Source organism: Capronia epimyces (assembly GCF_000585565.1).
Source record: "Capronia epimyces CBS 606.96 chromosome Unknown aczIQ-supercont1.4, whole genome shotgun sequence".
Classification (NCBI taxonomy): Eukaryota; Fungi; Ascomycota; class Eurotiomycetes; order Chaetothyriales; family Herpotrichiellaceae; genus Capronia; species Capronia epimyces.
In genome coordinates, this window is record NW_006912907.1 from 89,940 (window position 1) to 107,277 (window position 17,338).

The following is a 17,338-nucleotide window of genomic DNA, read 5'->3' on the forward strand; positions in this document are numbered from 1 at the left end:
TCTGCTCTGCTCTGCTCTGCTCTGCTCTGCTCTGCTCTGCTCTGCTCTGCTCTGCTCTGCTCTGCTCTGCTCTGCTCTGCTCTGCTCTGCTCTGCCCCGCCCTGCTCCATTTTGCTCTGTTCTGCCTGCGCGGCTGCTGACTCGCCTTTGCATTTATAGTGTCGCCGACAAGACCGCCAGGCCCACCTCAAAGATGGGACAGACACTGCCGGTGGAGCTGAGACGAAGAGCCATCGGCGAGGGCCTCGGCCTCGCCACGGTTCCGGAACCCCAGTCCGCCATTGACCGGCAGCTCGTCGCGAGCATCTACGAGATCCAGTACGGCCAAAGCGTGAAGCAGGCGGATGCGAACCAATGGCGATTCCAGATCAAATTGCAGCATCGGTTGGTCGGGGCGGAACGAACGGCAAATGGTCAAGTCCGGCTGTGGTTCCAGCAGCCAGAATCAAAAGACCAGGACCAGGATCAGGACCAAAACGAAGGCCGGCGCAACGTGTTCGACTTGGTCATAGCCGCGACAGGCTACGCCAGATCAGAATACAAGAAGCTCACGCAGCCCCTGGTTGCCAGCGGCTTGTTGGATGGTGCCCAGATCACCGTGGACCGAGACTACCAGGTCAATTTCCGCTCCGGCACCTGCGCCGCGGGATGTGGGTTGTGGTTACAGGGTGCCTTGGAAGGAGACGATGTAAGTTCCAGGCGTGAATATTGACCTGAACCCCGAATCTTGAGCCCTAAGTCCTGGACCCTGAACCCTGAGCTCTGAGCCCCGAGCCTTGTGCGGCCTCTTCATCTTCAGGTTCCTTATCGCTCGCAACGGTGACAGATGACTAACTGTATCTATATAGACGGATGACAACCTATACCCGGTTCTCGCGGCACGGAGCAGCCGTGTCGTCGACTCGATACTGTCCCAACGATCTGACCGACTGAACTCGGACGCCACGGCCATCCCGGCCGAGGAGAGAGTGGCACGGCTCTAAAGTGAAGTCCGACCGAGCGATCCACGTTTCCAGAAACAGTGGATGTGGGATCCGGTACGGGCAGCGATTGTTTTGAAAAGAAATCGGGGGAATCTTCACAGTCATTGGAGTTGACTATATCTTACATACAGTCATCTTCATCTTCTGCAGCATCGAAGCGACCAAAAGCAACTAGATGGTAGATGGTAGACGGTAGATGGTGTTGCGGGCAGGAAAACGATAATATAGAACAACTTGTTTGTGACCGTCAGTCATCATTTCAATTGGGCACTGTGATTCAAGTCTAGACGCCTGACATGTGCTGACATGCTTTGCTACAGCTACATACAGTCTGTAACAGTAATAGGCTCGGCGATGTGATATGAAGTGATCTGGTACAGTATGAACTAACAGACCAAAACAGATCAGATCAGACTGGCTGAGAGGTGTGGGTGTGAATCCTTTAGGGCATAGCCGGAGTTGGAAGTGATCTTTGCAAATGGCATGGTGGAACAGAATACTACTCCCAATCACAATCACAGCCTCGCTCGGTCCTTGGACAAAATCTGCTCCGCCAACTGCGCCAGCTCAAACTTTCTCACCTTCCCGCTGCCCGTCAACGGGACGGTGGCGGGAATGCCATGTTCGCCCAGCCAGAAGACGTGCGCGGGAGCTTTATGTCGTCCCAGCTTCATTCGAACCCAATCGCGCACCCCGTCGTCGCTGAGATGGGTATACCTTCCACCCGCGGCGGCATTCGCATTCGTCGCTCGCTGGAGAAAGGCCGTGACCACTTCTCCATAGCGAGCGTGCTTGACGCCGACCACGATGCCTCTCTCGATGGCATCGTGCTCCACCAGTCTCTCTTCAATCTCAAGTGGGTAGATGTTCTCTCCTCCTGATACCGACGAAGGTGTTGACAAGTCAGTATTCGGGATCATCCACAGCACAGTACAGTACAGTAGAAGGACAGTGGCAAACAAAGCCACAACGATAAACTATAATCAACCACTCGCTGGGGAGGAGCGAGATGACGAGCTTACCTCGGATAATGATGTCCTTGAACCGGCCGGTGATGGTGCAGGTCCCGTCCTCGTGGAGAACGGCCTCGTCCCCCGTGTGCAGCCACAGCACGCCGTCGTCGTCGCGGATCATGACTTCAGCCGTCTTCTCCGCATTCCGCCAGTATCCGCGCTGTAGCTGGTACCCGGCAATACACAATTCGCCACGCTGGCCGATCGGTAGGATCTTGCCGTCACGGTCCACCACCTTGGCGTGAGCATGGGGCATCACCTTGCCGACCGTCGCCAGCTTCAGTTCGATCGGATCATCGTGGAATGCATTGAAACATGTCGGGGACGCCTCAGTCAGACCTTCGGATGGCGGATTAGTAACGCTCGTGCGTCAAGTGGGAGTCGCGGGGGAGGGGGAGGGGGAGGTCAGTATAAGTACCATAGCTGCTCGTGAACTCGGTCATTCCCAGCTCGTTGAAGAGAAGCTCCATCAAGTGCTTGGGTACGGGCGCCCCGGCAATGATGCCCGTCCTCAGTCGGTAGCAATCAAAGTCGTCGGGCCGCGGGAGGCTGAAGATGGAATCGAACATGGCTGGCACGCCATGGAGGCCGGTGCACTGCTCGTCGGAGACCGCCTTCAGGCAGGCAGCGGCGTCGAAGGTCTCGCTCGGGTACACGGCCTTGCCGCCGTGAGTGATGACGGCCAACAGCCCGAGAACAAGACCGAAGCAATGGAACAGGGGCGGTGCACAGCAGAGCACGTCGTCTTCCGTGAACGCCATCCGGTCCCCGATGAAGCGACTATTGTTGACAATCGAGCTGGTCCAGGGCCGGATGTCAGTGGTCAGGGGGTTGCGGCACGGATTAGACGGACGGCGTGCAGGCCTGGAAGAACTCACTGATGGGTCAGCATCGCCGCTTTGGGATTTCCCGTGGTGCCGCTGGTGAACTGAAGGTTGCAAACATCATGGGTGCTGAACTGTTGCGAGAGCTGGGCCAGAATATCGCCCGACTCCGCCGCTCCGCTCTCGACCAGGCTCGTATACGACGTGAATTGGCCGGGGTACCCCCGGAGGATGACAATTTCCTCCAAGGGCCCCGAATTCTCCGTCAGGCTGAGAAGAAGCCGCCGGTTGTCGTGATAGCTGATCCGGGTGGTGGTGAAGAGAATCCTGCACTCTGGCCCTCCTGATGATCAGCACGTTGCCCACACATACACACACTCCTGCTGACGTCCATAGACTCCACAGAGACGAGACTGACCGGTAAACTCCAGAGCATACCGCGCTTCGGAGGCAGTGTAGGTGTTGTTCAGAATGACCAGCACGCAACCAAGTCGCATGCAGGCGAAAAACACCGACACGTATTGCTCGCAGTTGCCCGCCATCAAGCCAACCCGGTCACCAGGACGAATGCCACGGGCAGCCAGAGCCCGGGCGAGCCAGACACTCTCCTGTCGCAGATGTTCGTAGGTCCATCTTGCCCCGGTCCATGGCACGACCAAGCACTCGTTGGACCCGTACTTGGTACACTGGAAGTCGAGCAGCTCTCCGAGTGTAAAGTCCACCAAGGGGACGTCGGCGCTGCCGTGGACAATGGACAGTGCTGGAGTTGGAGCCGGGAAGAGGACCGGGTCGCTGTTCGACTCCAATGCCATTATTGTCGATAAAGCCACGGTAACAAGTAAAGTGACTCTCTGCCTGGGGTCGCAGATATCGAGACATGCCCTCCGGCTGCTCCATCTCCAAAGTATTATATGTGTATCCACCTAGGGACAGACGGATAGACGTACAGGCCCCTTCAGGGCTCAAACTGGTGCGTGTCATTCCTGAGCTGCATCGAATCCACATGCGCGAAATTTCGCCATGTGCAGGCTGCAGTGCGATCCGATTTCGGTGGCAGGAGTGAAGCATGCCGAAAGCGCTGATCTCTGGGGGGTCGAGGTTGAGGGCTGCAACAACACTTCCAGTTCCTTGTCAACAGCCAAGAGCTGGGCATGTTTCCTAGCGTCGTAACGAGACAAGCTTGACGAGTGGTATGTACAGTACCCATCCGTATTGGAGTGGCGGTGGGACGGATCGTTTCGCTGGTCTAAGAAGGGACGGGATTTATACGTACTCCGTACTCCATACAGCCCCGTCGACGGCAGGCCCAAGATCGGTGGGTCCTGGGTCCGAACTACCAAACTGGCGTCCGGTCAGTAGAAAGAAGGATCAGGAGTCTGTACTCTGTAGTCTGTTGCCACGATCGAAGATGCTTCTAAAGGCCAAGGAGCGCCACATTAACGGAGGCTCGGCGGTGCATGTCATAGACTGAGGGACCTTCTTCCCGCTGGTTTCATGTGGTGGACGATATGTGCTTGTGTCCTCGAACAGCACCCAAGCAAGAGTTGGAGGTGATCCAGGGGTCTTACTCTGTAGGGTTCAGTGAACGTCCGAGTCCTGAGTCCCCACGATATTTCATTGGCCGGTGGCGTATGGTACTTGGTCCCGTAAATGTACAGTATAATATATAATAATTATCATAATCATGACAAGGGCTAAGGAGGCTCTCCTCTGCCCGGTCTCAGTGTGAGGCCGCCGGCATGCCCACCCCATTCAGGTCATCGGGGACCCTCTGGACCATAACCATAACTGGCGAAGCTCCTCAGGTCGGTGCCGGGACTTTGCGTTGCTGTTGCTGTTGCTGTTGCTGTTGCTGTTGCTGTTGCTGTTGCTGCATTACCTGGGTTCCCCATGGAGATAACCTCTAACTCGAGCAGGTGCGCATATTCTTGCAGACTGAGGCCAATGATGTTCAGGAATGGCCATTGCACGTTGCAACGGAACATCCTGGACCAGATGCAGAGAACATGTAACGCCAGTTCTCGGATCGGCAGCGCATTGACCAGCTCGGTCTTGTCCATGCTCTGATCATCGGCCTCGGTCGAGTCTTCGCTATCGCAGCATTCAAGCGCTTCTTTGACGACATACCTGACCCAGCGGATCATACGGCGTTCATTCTCTATGCAATGGCCTGGGTCAGCTTGGAACGCTCTCTCGTGAGTTGGAAAAGACGGCATTCTCGGCGCAGAAATACCACCCGCGAAAGAGTGAACGTGGACATAGCCAGCAGGATGGGATGGGACGGGATTTGTGGAATGGAATGCTCACTGCTGATTTCGGTCTCTGCTTGGGTCACATGGACGGCCATCAGCCATTTCGCCAGCAAGACGGCACACTCAAGGCTGGACAGCCCGTGCCGAATGCTCCAGAAGAAAGCCTGACTTCGACCCACGGACTCGATTCCTAACCGGACCGGGAGACTCAGGGCGTGGACGGCGTACAGAATGGCGGGTAAGATGCGATGCCCGCGGTGAACCGGAGGGGACTTGAAAAGACTGTTTGCAATATGCGACTTGTCCCGAGTCTCTAGGCCGCGATGGGGCCCGAGATGGAGATGTAAGCGGACGTAGGCGAGACCAAGAAGCGCGCTCGAGGTGAAAGGAATGGGCCCATTGGCATTGCGAGGATCGAGACTGGACTCGGGCGTTTTCTGCCACACGACCGTCCACGAGCGAAGGGCATATCTGGGCAGTTGTGTCAGCAAGTCATCCGCATCTACAGTCCCTATAGATAGTCCCGCTGTACGGCTTGCACTCACTCCATATGGTCAAAGTTACTCCGAGACATGGTTGTGATTTGGTCATCCGTGGGGTTGGAGATTTCCGATGCTAGTAATATTCTCTGCAGCAGGCCATGCAAAAGAACGTAGTTCCCAAACGGCGTGGTCATGGGCGTGGGCGGGCTGTCTGATTTGGACGTGTCGAAAAGGACGGCCAGCGCTGGTTGATAGTGCATTTGCTCAGAAACAATGTTCGCCCGGGCCGCCTTCCATTCCGCCTCAGTGCTGGCCTTCCACTCCGCGGTGGTGCAGGGCAGGCGGATGTTGAACTGGCTGCTCATTAGATAAGGAGGAACATTGTAGGCGATGCTGAGGGTTTCCAAGAAGGTGAACGCGACCAGCTGAGCGCGCCTCTCGCTTTCGGCCTGAGTCCAGTCTTTCCAGTTCAGATCGGGACCGGCGGCAGCTCCATGGCTGGTGGTCAACATTCCAATGTCTCGCAGACATTCAGCCACCACGCTCGCCAGCTGAAGACTTTCACGTAACAGAATCACTCCTTCCCACGCGCTGTAGCCCATGAGCGTGGTTGCAGCTGCCAAGCACTGGTGCAAATCCCTGGCTTCTTCCGGCGCAACCGGCGATGCGGTCTCATCCGAAGACAGCACGGCCGAGACGGTCTTGAACCGTTGGGCGCGACCACAATCGAGCCCCTGCGCGACCACAGACTTGGGAGAGGTGGCGGACCGGCGGATCCGGGCCTCTCTTTGCCTTCGCATTCGTTCTAACAGGATGGCTTTTCCGGCATAGAATAGTCGGTCGGCATTGCGATGCTCGAAGACGTACTGTGCCCCGGTAGCCGCGAAGGCGAGGATCGTATCGGGAGTGAAGTCCTCGATTCTGGCGGTAGGGACATGGACATGTGGAAGATGGCTGTGGAAGCCGTCAATGAAGGATGTGAGATATCTGGTCAGGCTGTGATGGGAGGGCAGATAGAACCCGGCTAGGACATCTCGGAACTCAGCCAGGCTGGATTCGAGCCAGGTTCGCTGCTCTCTAGTGACGTCGAAGAAGGGTGTCTGTGGAGGCCGCCGTTGACCGGAGGATACTACATGAACTCGTCAGCTTCAGGCGGGTTGGGGTGGGGGTGGGGTTAGCTGGTGTCCCTGCAGCTTACTCGGATCAGCGACATCTCTCATATTATGATCGGTTGGCGGAGGCGATGGCAGCCACGACCGGAACGGCGAGATCGGACGGCTTCTAGGGTCGATGTGGGCGGCATCGTCTGCAGCATCATCGGGCACGTCGTGGTCGTTGTGAGTGGGCGTTGTTTGAGGCTCTGCTTCTTCGGCTTCGGATGGCTCGTTCGGCACTGGGTCAAAGGTGACGAAGTCTGTCAACAGACCCATACTGTCCATGAAGTTGGCCAGCTGTTGCAAATGGGCCTGTTCGCCGGGAGAGGTGTTGAGAAGGGCGTCAAATTCTAATCCAAATCCAAACATTAGGCATCGGGTGACCGCAGGAGATGTGGCCGCACCTACCGAGATCCTGGAGCGAGCTATCCATCATGAGCGACGTAGGTGACGACATGTGCATGGTGTGCTCGGCAGTCGAGGTTGAGTACGGCGCAAGGAAGTGTGGATTGACCGTCGCACTATCCGGGCCCTGGTGGTGCTGGGGCTGGTGCTGTATGGAAGGTTGTGTCGCGTGGACGTTCAGAGCCTCCTCATGTACCTGGCCCGAATGGGGCTGGAGCCCCTCGATGGCTTGCCTGGTCGAGGTCGATGTGTATCTCTCAGGATGCGACAAGCGGATATGCCGCTTTAGAAGGTCTTGCCGCGCAAAAGGAGCGCCGCATTGACAGCGGAAAGGCTTCTCCTTGGTGTCTGTTCAACCAGGTCAGCATCCCTGCGATACGCCTGCCATACGGCATCGCAACCAAACCCTCTGCGGGACTAACGTGTTCTCAAGTGTCGATTGAGATGCTCGGAGCGCCGGAACACTCGGCCACATCGGTGGCAGGCGTGGTCCTTGACGGCGAGCTGGCCTCGGGAGCCGGAGCCATCATCGACGAAGTTGTCCCTGGTGGACCAGGTTGAGAAGAGAGACTGAGCCTGAGCCATGTCGGAGGAGGCGGGTTACAGGGCCATCACAGGGCCATCAGAGGGCCATGGATCCTGGATCCTGGATCCTGCTTGCAGGTGGTCGACGACGAGGTCAATCGATGGAATGCGTCGTCATGATGAATGAGCCTGCTCGATAGCCACAGATAAGGAAAGGAACAGGCAAAACAGGGCTGTCACGTGGGGTGGGGAGAGTCTTGAGCACCACGTGACTTCACATGGTCTCACGTGCCCGACCGGTCCACAGAATGGCTATCTCTCACCAATCAGAGCCCGACCACAGCCAATGGCTCATTCTAGTATCCGTCTTATTGCCACAGGCACCGGCACCACGGGTGCAAGGTCTCGTATGGATGGGTGCGCAGGGCGATAAGCCATGCATGGACTTGTCCGTGCAAAAGATCAGCCACCCCATGATGGGCATTTGGAGAGCAGATTCGACAGTGTGGAGGGGAGACTCTAGACCTTAGACTACACTAAGATACGAGATATAAATGGTTCCCTAATGAACAGCACAACACACAGCACAGTCCCTTTCAGACATTCCACGATCTACAACATTCTTGTTTCTTCTTGAGGCACTGATTCTGACTCAGACAGCCTCGGCCTCCACAAGATGGGCAAGAAACGTGTCTTGATCAGCTACGGCGTCGACGTCGATGCCGTCTCCGGCTGGCTGGGGTCATACGGGGGAGAGGATTCCGTCAGCGACATCAGTCGAGGTGAGTCAGGCTTGGTTGGCTCTGTGCCCGTGCGTGGCAGACGACAGGATGCGGCGAACTGAACTTGAATAACGCGTCACGCCTGTGCAGGGATTTTCGCCGGCACGGTGGGCACGCAGCGACTATTGTCCATGTTCGAAAAGCACCAGATCAAGACGACGTGGTTCATTCCAGGCCACTCGCTCGAGACGTTCCCCGAAGACATGGCGGCGGTTCGAGACGCCGGCCACGAGATCGGCTTACACGGCTACTCGCACGAAAACCCGTCGGACATGACGCTGGAGCAGCAGAAAGTGGTCTTGGACAAGACGTTCCGGCTTCTGACCGAGTTCGCGGGGAAGCCTCCCAAGGGAAGCGTGGCGCCCTGGTAAGTGTCCGCTCAGACATCAAAAAGCCCCTGAGCAGCCACGACTGACTGGGCCAAACCAAATCAGGTGGGAGACCAGTGCCGAAGGAGCTCAACTGCTCCTCGACTATGGCATCGAGTACGACCACAGTCTCTCACACCATGACTGCCAGGCATATTGGCTGCGCACCGGCGACACCTGGACCAAGATCGACTACAGCAAACACCCGGACCACTGGATGAAGCCGTTGGTCAAGGGCCGGGAGACAGGTCTGGTCGAGATCCCTGGCAACTGGTACATCGACGACCTGCCACCCATGATGTTCATCAAGAACTCCCCCAACAGTCATGGATTCGTCAACCCTCGCGACATCGAGGACATCTGGCGGGACCACTTCGACTACATGTACCGCGAGTACGACGAGTTTATCTTTCCCATCACGATCCATCCAGACGTCTCCGGTCGACCACATGTGATTCTGATGCATGAGAGGTAAGCACTCGTCCTTCTCCTCCCTACGAGTACCAGCACGAGAACGAGAACGAGTACTATTGCTTGTTTGTTTGTTTGGGTGTGGGCTAAAGCTAACTGACACGCCGTCTTCTCACGCAGACTGATTTCCCATTTCAAAAAGCACGAGGGCGTCGAGTTTGTGCCCATGGTGGAGGTGTCGAATGAATTCAAGCGAAAGAACCGATATCCTGAGGGCGCCTACCTTCCACAAGACCCAGCAGAGATCCTGAAAAGAGAACCACTCTCCAAGTGAGGCAGCCGTAAAGGTAAAGCCCGATTGAAGGGGGGACCACAAGAGACGCTTGTCATGACGATTCTGGTTCTCGTTATGCTACGGCCATAGGGGGAACCTAGTTTCTGGTAGATACGAGATATGTATGCAAGGCTATTTCTCATATTACATTTGATGTACAATGTCATGACTCAACCCACTAATAAACGGGATTTCAATTTCCATTTTCTTCGAGACCAGTCGGCCATCCTTCTTTTCCGACGCTGACGCTGCAGGATTTGGACCTTGTTCTCGTCTCGCAGCCAGACCACGATAATCACAATCACCTGCAAGGATTCTGTTCTGCCAGAATCAGGATGCTGCGGGAACCAGACCATCCCCCCACGGCCAAGTGCTGATTGCTCTGCTTCGTAGTCGTACTCCATTCCCACCTCCACCTCCAAATTCCCTCTTTGGGACACCCCGTCGACCCCGAGACCCCGACTCCTTATCAACGGACATGGGCGCCTGCACCTCTTGTTGATACTGGCAGTATGGCTTGAGACAAGCTTTTAATGTGATAGGTACTGAAGAGTGACTGCGGTAGGATTCGTGCAATCCTAGGCCCCTGCTGAGTCAAGTCACACCTTCCAAAAAGCATGACCCTCTAGAAGCTTGACCTTCCCGTTGGGGAGAGGTCTGGTTTCGCCTCCTGAGGCCGTCCACGACATCTCAAGGGTCGTGAACAGGCAAAGACGACAGACAAGCATCGCGGTTCACTTTCTAGGTAGGTGGGTGACAGCATGTATAGTGCGAGCTCGAACTCGTCCTCATCATACTGTAGAGTAGAGAGTAGACCAAATTATATTATCCAGGGAGTCTAAGTCTTAAGAATGGGCCAATCTATCTATATCTACGGATATGCATGTCTTTTAATGCCTGCTTTTTCGAAGCCAGAAGCGAACCGCCATCCATTACAGGTGCAGTGGCCCTGGTTGAGATGAGCCCGAACTCTGAGCCGGAGACTGACACTGCTGCCCGACTTGAAAGAAGGCGGCGGCCTTCAGGACCATCTTTTCGTCCCATCGCCGTCCGATAATCTGCATTCCCACGGGTAGAAAATGGCCGGTCTTGAGATCCTTTTCAAAGCCGCAGGGAACATTCAGGGCCGGATGGCCGGTGACGTTGAAAGGACAAGTATTGCTGCTCAGCCCAATGGCTGGGTTGATTCTCTCCATGATCCCCGTGCGCTTTCCGTCGCGTTGGAGCTCCGGATGTGGCGAGGCCAGGCCAATGGTGGTCGGGGTGACCAGGACGTCAACGTGGCGCAAGGCCTCGTCGTACGCGTGCCGCAGTTGGAACACCTTCCGATGGGCCTTGGCCTCGACTCCGGGGCCGTACCTATCCTTGAGGAAGGCGCCGCTGAAGACGAGGTTCATGACGGTCGGGTTGGTGTCCGACAGCGTCTCGTACATGTCCTGGTTGGGGGGCCATTGCAACTTCATATGAGGAGGTTGGTGAGTGAGGTAGCCTGGGGTCTGCGCAGCGACGGCCCAGTCCGCCATGGTGGCGCGAGTTGATGCCGTCCAGATCAAAGGCCCGTCGGAGTGAAGAGGAACCGACACCTCGACAACGCGCACCCCTGTCTTCTCAAAGGCTTGCTTGGCCGTCTCGTAAACGTGTTGAGCGACGACGGGGTCCATGCCTGGAACGTGGAAAGATTCCTTGAGCAGCCCGACGGTGAAGGAAGGCAACGGCTGCCGTTGTGATGCTGGTGATGGTGACTGGGCCTGGGCCTCAGCAAAGGATTCGCGAAGGAGGGCTGGGTAGTCGAGCACATTCTCTCTCAAGGGTGCTTCCGCCGTCATTCGAGCGTCGAGGCCGTCGTATCCTGCCAATACCTGCAGCAACAGTGCAATGTCTTGCAGGCTGTTGGCCAGGGGCCCGACATGGTCCACCATAGGCGACAGAGGCATGACTCCGGTGTAAGGGATCAGACCATGCGTGGCTTTCAGGCCATAGCACCCGTTGTAGGCTGCCGGGAGTCTAATGCTGCCCCCCTGGTCACCGCCGATGGCCAAGTCCACCCTCTCGCCAAAATGAGTGCCCTGGAGCTTCGATACCAGATTCGCTCCTATCAGCGCGCCGCTGCCGCTACTACTACCGCCAGCGTTGTAGCCATGCGCCCAGGGGTTCTGGACCGGGCCGCCGAAAGAGGTGGACGAGAGAGTGGAAGCTGAATAGGTCTCGCACGTCGTTGTTCCCTTGACCGTCGCCCCAGCATTCAGCACCCTGGAAACAACGCTCGCATCGATGGTCGATATCGGGTAATTGTCGCCTTCGCCTTCGTTGGACACGAGGCCAGAGCGGGTTCCGAGGGTGGTAGGCAGGCCTCCTACACAAATGTTGTCCTTGAAGGCAACCGAGCGCCCAGCCAGCAGACTGGTCTCCGGGTTCGCCGCTCTCAGATCGCAACGATGGCTCCAAGCATTCAGAACGTTGTCCTCCTGCCGCGGTCGCCAAAAGGTCCGCTCCGAGACAGTCGCGGTCGGGACCAGGGATGGCACGATATAGTCATCCACGGTCTCGAAGTATTCGTAAATGGCTTCTGCCGACTGGAGCAGAGTCAAGTAGGCATCTTCGTCTGAGCCCGATTGGAGCTTGATGTCGAACGTGGCCGCCAGGGACCTCAGGTCTTGGACGGTGATGTGCGACCTGTGGACAATCAGCAGGATTCCCAGACATCACAAGAGGATAGTGACTAGGACGACTTACTGGAAATCGCTATTGGGCAAGGCAACCGTCGACATGATAGCGATAACTCGGCTGGTTGAGATTTGACCAAGAGATACCAAGAGATACCACTCCGTGGAAGAAGAACAAAGGATATTCCTGAACAGTGCCCTGTCTAGTCTTGTCTAGTCTAGTCTAGTATGACAGTAACGTGCACACATCTGGACCAGCACATGCATCTCGGAGGATCCCTTGGGGTCAGGAGGGGGAGTGTCAGGCTCGGAGGGTCCAGGGGCTAAGGCCGGAATACGCCACGCCAATCCCCAACCCCAACTACAGAGATACTTACTGTACTGTACACACCAGGCTAAGGAGCCCACAGTGTGGAATGTGGACTGTGGAGTGTGGACACGGATCCCCATCTCGGATTCTAGTACACTCCAACCTTTGGTCAACAGAATATGTGAGTATAGTCATTGTCACCTTCAACTGTAGGCATATGCTTCGAAATATATAATGTATGCTGACCTGTGAACCGAGTAGACTTCTGTCTTGTTTCTAGACCTGTCAACACCTACTTTACCAGCAAAGCTCATTCTTAAAACTCCCAAACTCTCTGCACCACCCTGGCTGCTGACTCACTTGGACAAAGAGAAACAAACCTGCCATGTCGATATCGACAGGGGCCAAGCCTCTTGTGCTCCATGCTCACGCACGAGGGCCGAATCCGATCAAGATCGCAATAGCAATGGAAGCCTTGGGCGTCAACTACGTGGTGCATTTCTGGGAGTTTGGAGACGATGCCGCACACGGCGTGAAGGGCGAGAAGTTCCGCAAGCTCAACCCAAACGGCCGCGTTCCTGCCCTAGAAGACCCCCGGACGGGCGTGGTGTCCTGGGAGTCCGGGGCTTGCATGAACTACATCCGGCGCGTCTACGACCAGGAGGGGAAACTCGGTCCGGTCAGTCAGACGGAGCAGGACCGAGTGGATTTCGAGAAATGGGAATACTTCCTGCTGACCACCTTGGGTCCTATGACGGGGCAGACGAACTGGTACCGGTAAGTCAGTTGAGACGAGAGACCCCAGAACCCGTGCACGACCAGCAAGAAGAAGAAAAAGGAGAAGGGTGAGGATACAGAGTTGTCTGACAGATGAGTCGCAGCCACTACAACCCAGTGCCGAACGACGATGCCTTGAATCGCTACAGGCAGCAAACATTACTATACTACGACGTGCTTGAATACCAGCTGAGCAGGACCGGGGGGACGTCCATCCTGCCTGGCCGGGTCACTGCGGTGGACTACCATTACGAACCGTGGGTGCGACAGCATGGATTCGCAGGCCTGAGCCTTACTCGACACCCCAACATCGAAAAGTGGTTGGACACAATGGGAGCGAGAGATGAAGTGAGAGCCGCCTACAGGAAAATCATGGACTCTGAACCACCGAAATACTCTTGAGACTGCGGGAACGGAACGCGAGGTCTTCGTCAGTCTTGAACACAACAACTCTGGCGAGCTGTCTCTGTTCCTCGCCTTGTTTGACGGCCCGCTACGAAGGGCTCAAGTATTGTCCGGTCTAGAGTAGGCCGGAAGGGGCATGCACACTCCAGCTGGTGACTTGCCTGGTTCCAGTACTACGTGCTATTGGCCGGCATATCCGACCACAACTATAACGACCGATACGGCTGACACCTTGAGAGAACCCTAAGACGACTCTTTCATGGTCACGAAAGATGTAACATGATACCGAATCATAAGGACACAAGCACTTGCGTTTAGTACGGGCGTTTGGCCAGACATCTCAGCATAAGACTTCACTGTATCCTCTCGTAGAAAAGGACTTCAGAGTGCAGAATATTGTTATGCATCAATATCATTATCCATACTACTTTATCACTTGAAGAATCGCCCAAGAACGTTCGTTAGTGGACGACCAAATCAGTCTATGTGAGGGACGTTGGTCCTAAACTACGTGGCCGAGGCTTCCGGGGACCAGAGAAAGGGACCAGGGACCAGCACTTCTGCTTCTGTACAGACTTCGACTCTGAGTAAGTTGATTGAGTGGAGACGATAACTCAACCCACTTGACCAGTGCCTGGTCCATGTGGACGCCTAGAGTACAGTATCTTGCCGCCTTCACAAGATCCGAAGGCCAAGGGGGCCCCAGCCTGAGCCCCGAATTTCCACATCCGGGAATTTGGAGCATGTCAGCAGAATCCATGGCTCATTGCTCAAGCGTGATCTAATACCAGTAGTAAAGTATCTGACCACAGAGATTCCAAGGTTCTTATCTTTTCCATCTTGTAGGCCGTCATCCTCATGTCTATTGTAAGCTACGGCAAGCTACGGCAATGGCAACGGCATGGTTCACTCTTCCAATTACGATAAGAGCGTGTTGGGCCGAGAAGTACAGGACAGCCGAGCCACCGGCATCATAGATTATCATTGCTGAGTGTGACCGTCTCGACACCAGTGACGGTTCCAAATCCAGTCATCAGACAGGAAGTTTCTACTCTGTACATGTACTGTATCTGTATGGGTTCGCATATCTCGTCAGAGGAATGCCGTTGGGTGGCAAGTGACTTGGTGCCAAACCGCGCATGTCAGTCGGCGTGAGAAGGCTGAATCAGAAGTAGAATGTGGTTACGTATCGTGCTACTGATGGAGTAAAGAATGAAGAATGAAGATACAGCTTTGCGTCCGAAGAAGTCGCAAGTGTCATAGGATTGCATCAAAGCTATAGAGATCACAGCTTCCGCTTCGTATCCGCATCCGCATCCGAATCACCTTCCCAAAATCATAGACCATACATAATCTAAGATAGCCTTCTCTATAACAGGCTCTGGATCGATCCCGTCAGTCCGTCTCCAGGTCTAGTTCAACACGGTGCCACTGTTGTCGGCGCAGTCAAAGGCCGAGCCAATTTGTCCAGAGGCATAGGCGTCGATGATCGACTGTATCACAGCATAGGTTCCCCCGATAGTGACAAAAAGACCCAGCGCAATCAGGAACACGTGGAAGGCGTACAGGGTTTTCTGCCACAGGGTCCCCTTCCAATAGTGAGGGTGGTCGTAGCACCAAAGGTAGCCGGGAAGCGAGATGGCCACCGGGGCGAAGCAGAACGTGCCCGCGAGACCCAGAAGATAGTTGAAGATGGGGACGCCTGAGGCAATGAGGAAGCCGGCAATGGAGATTCCAATGGTGCAGCCGAGCCATGTTCCCCAGTGCACGACCGTATTGGCCTGCAAGTGGCGAGTATTGCGCAGGATGCGCACGAATATGTATTTGGCGCCAATGTGCACATACAGACAAGCCGAAACGGCCAGGCCGATGATGCCGACGCCGTAAGCGGCCTTCTTGAGGGTAGGGCCCGCGGATCCAAGCGAAGGGGTGGCCACCCACTTGCCGCACCACTTGTACACCACCAAGGAGAAGGCGAGGTATGCAGAGGTGACAAGGGCCATGCACACGCACACCGCCTTGTTGTAGTCTTGTGGCCGCTTCATTTCAGAGATGACAGGCAAGAAGGCGGCGGTCGCCGCGCTGGAGACGAAGATGGACGCCACGGCGGTCATGGCTGCAACGAATGTCGGGTGTGCGATGACATGATAGCCGAGATCGAACGGACCCGTCTGGGGTGCGATGGCTGGACGGTCTCGAGTGGTGACGCCGACGACGATGATCATGACGGCGGTGAAGACCGAGATAAATCCCACCCAGGTCAACCATGCCACCTTCTCAAACTTTCTCACACTGGCAAAGATGGCGACGATGACGGTGGCCACGAACGAGAACCATTGGGTGCAGAGCGAATGGTTGGACAAGGCGTTCAAGGCGGCCGACACTCCGAGGATGCCGGAGCCTGCACAGATCACGTATGCAGCAATGAAGAGGAATCCAACGATCTCCCTCACAATGGGACCTCCCACAAGCTGAGCCATGTCGGCAATACTGTGGCAGCCGGCGTGACGATTGCGGAAATTGCCCTGGACAATGGCAAGGTAGCCATTGAGTATAGTCCAGCCGAGGATGTTGATCGCCCCTGGAAACGAACCCAGAGTGTACATGGATGTGGGGATGGAAAGGACACCGGTGGCGAAGATGACTGTTCGTCTGGTCAGTACGATATGTCATGTGGCAAAGGTTATGTTCCCAACTCACTCTTCAGGAAAATCATAGATGCATGGTACCAGGTGACGGTTCGAAACTCGACCACGCCTTCTCCTTTCTTGAACACCTCGAACTCGTTCTCGGCAAGGTCAGCCTTCTCCACGGTGCCAACCATCTCCTCAGACGGGACACGTCTGACTTCGTCCGAGGACATCTTGTGTCCGTCCATGTTTTGTGAGTGGAGTGGTTGACCAGGGGCCTCGTGGTTCAACGAAGCCTAGGTGGAATGGAAGTGGCCGATTTGCGTCCGGTGTCGAGGGAAAAGAGATCGCTATATAATTTTACCAGGCCTCACGGCAAGGTTTCAAAGACTGGTGGCAATTGGAGACCACAGACCATATGGGTCAATTCGGGGCCGCCAGATTGCAGGCTGTATCAGCATTGGCCATAGATAAATCAGTCTCGATCGTCTTCACACCGCTCTCCACCGCCTGGGGAGGAATTCCCCGATTGAGACGGACATGATAAGTCGCTGACCTCTTCTGCGATCAACACCCGGTGTGTACAGGATGTGCCAGGTGCCTGTATACTATGGATTAGAACCATATCTTGCGGCCTCCGTTCCAGGGTACGCCGTAGACCATCCTGATGAGGCCGGGCAAATGAGATTCGAGATTTCAGTTGGAGGCTCCACTCCCTACGGGCCCCCAGTCGAAGACGTGGATTTGTGCGCCCGATAAGTCTGCATGGCGGCGGGCAGAGTCCCTTGGGCGTATGTCGGCGGGGCAGTTGGAGACCTCAAATGTCCAATTGTGGACTAGGGGCCCAGGGATCAGTATCGCCGCCCCAGGTGATGGGCATTGATGATGACAGTGCGTGGTATGTCAATCATCCCACACCTGTTGCTCAACGTGCTGCGGGACGAGGTCCACTTCCACTGCAAACACATGGCTGTCCGAGCAACTGGTAGAAGACCTGGTATCCGTAGGCAAGATTGACTT

At 55.7% G+C, this 17,338-nt stretch overlaps 7 protein-coding genes across 7 annotated transcripts in view; 3 read left to right on the top strand and 4 right to left on the bottom strand.

The window, feature by feature from the left end:
* Window positions 1-983, top strand: part of A1O3_04641 (uncharacterized protein) — a gene marked incomplete at both ends in the record, with an annotated part of 1,974 nt that extends 991 nt beyond the window's left edge. The window contains 2 exons of the mRNA XM_007734769.1: window positions 160-688; window positions 849-983. Of these exons, the coding sequence (XP_007732959.1) occupies window positions 160-688; window positions 849-983 (664 nt within the window). The remainder of the gene's footprint in view (window positions 1-159; window positions 689-848) is intronic.
* Window positions 984-1,498: 515 nt separating this feature from the next.
* Window positions 1,499-3,632, bottom strand: A1O3_04642 (long-chain acyl-CoA synthetase; the record flags this gene model as incomplete). The annotated part of the gene is made up of 5 exons (XM_007734770.1): window positions 1,499-1,860; window positions 2,006-2,335; window positions 2,415-2,794; window positions 2,875-3,154; window positions 3,239-3,632. The coding sequence occupies 5 exons, from the start codon at window positions 3,630-3,632 to the stop codon at window positions 1,499-1,501; spliced, it is 1,746 nt and encodes a 581-aa protein (XP_007732960.1).
* A 1,346-nt stretch (window positions 3,633-4,978) lies between these two features.
* A1O3_04643 (uncharacterized protein) lies at window positions 4,979-7,171 on the bottom strand (the record flags this gene model as incomplete). Its single annotated transcript, XM_007734771.1, has 4 exons — window positions 4,979-5,543; window positions 5,618-6,683; window positions 6,753-7,058; window positions 7,117-7,171. The coding sequence occupies 4 exons, from the start codon at window positions 7,169-7,171 to the stop codon at window positions 4,979-4,981; spliced, it is 1,992 nt and encodes a 663-aa protein (XP_007732961.1).
* Window positions 7,172-8,314: 1,143 nt separating this feature from the next.
* Window positions 8,315-9,533, top strand: A1O3_04644 (uncharacterized protein; the record flags this gene model as incomplete). The annotated part of the gene is made up of 4 exons (XM_007734772.1): window positions 8,315-8,420; window positions 8,511-8,787; window positions 8,855-9,259; window positions 9,380-9,533. 4 exons carry the CDS (start codon window positions 8,315-8,317, stop codon window positions 9,531-9,533), a joined length of 942 nt encoding a protein of 313 aa, XP_007732962.1.
* A 932-nt stretch (window positions 9,534-10,465) lies between these two features.
* On the bottom strand, window positions 10,466-12,301 carry A1O3_04645 (uncharacterized protein; the record flags this gene model as incomplete). Its single annotated transcript, XM_007734773.1, has 2 exons — window positions 10,466-12,206; window positions 12,267-12,301. 2 exons carry the CDS (start codon window positions 12,299-12,301, stop codon window positions 10,466-10,468), a joined length of 1,776 nt encoding a protein of 591 aa, XP_007732963.1.
* A 590-nt stretch (window positions 12,302-12,891) lies between these two features.
* A1O3_04646 (uncharacterized protein) lies at window positions 12,892-13,685 on the top strand (the record flags this gene model as incomplete). Its single annotated transcript, XM_007734774.1, has 2 exons — window positions 12,892-13,283; window positions 13,388-13,685. The coding sequence occupies 2 exons, from the start codon at window positions 12,892-12,894 to the stop codon at window positions 13,683-13,685; spliced, it is 690 nt and encodes a 229-aa protein (XP_007732964.1).
* A 1,415-nt stretch (window positions 13,686-15,100) lies between these two features.
* A1O3_04647 (uncharacterized protein) lies at window positions 15,101-16,551 on the bottom strand (the record flags this gene model as incomplete). Its single annotated transcript, XM_007734775.1, has 2 exons — window positions 15,101-16,332; window positions 16,389-16,551. The coding sequence occupies 2 exons, from the start codon at window positions 16,549-16,551 to the stop codon at window positions 15,101-15,103; spliced, it is 1,395 nt and encodes a 464-aa protein (XP_007732965.1).
* Between the last annotated feature and the right edge of the window lie 787 nt (window positions 16,552-17,338).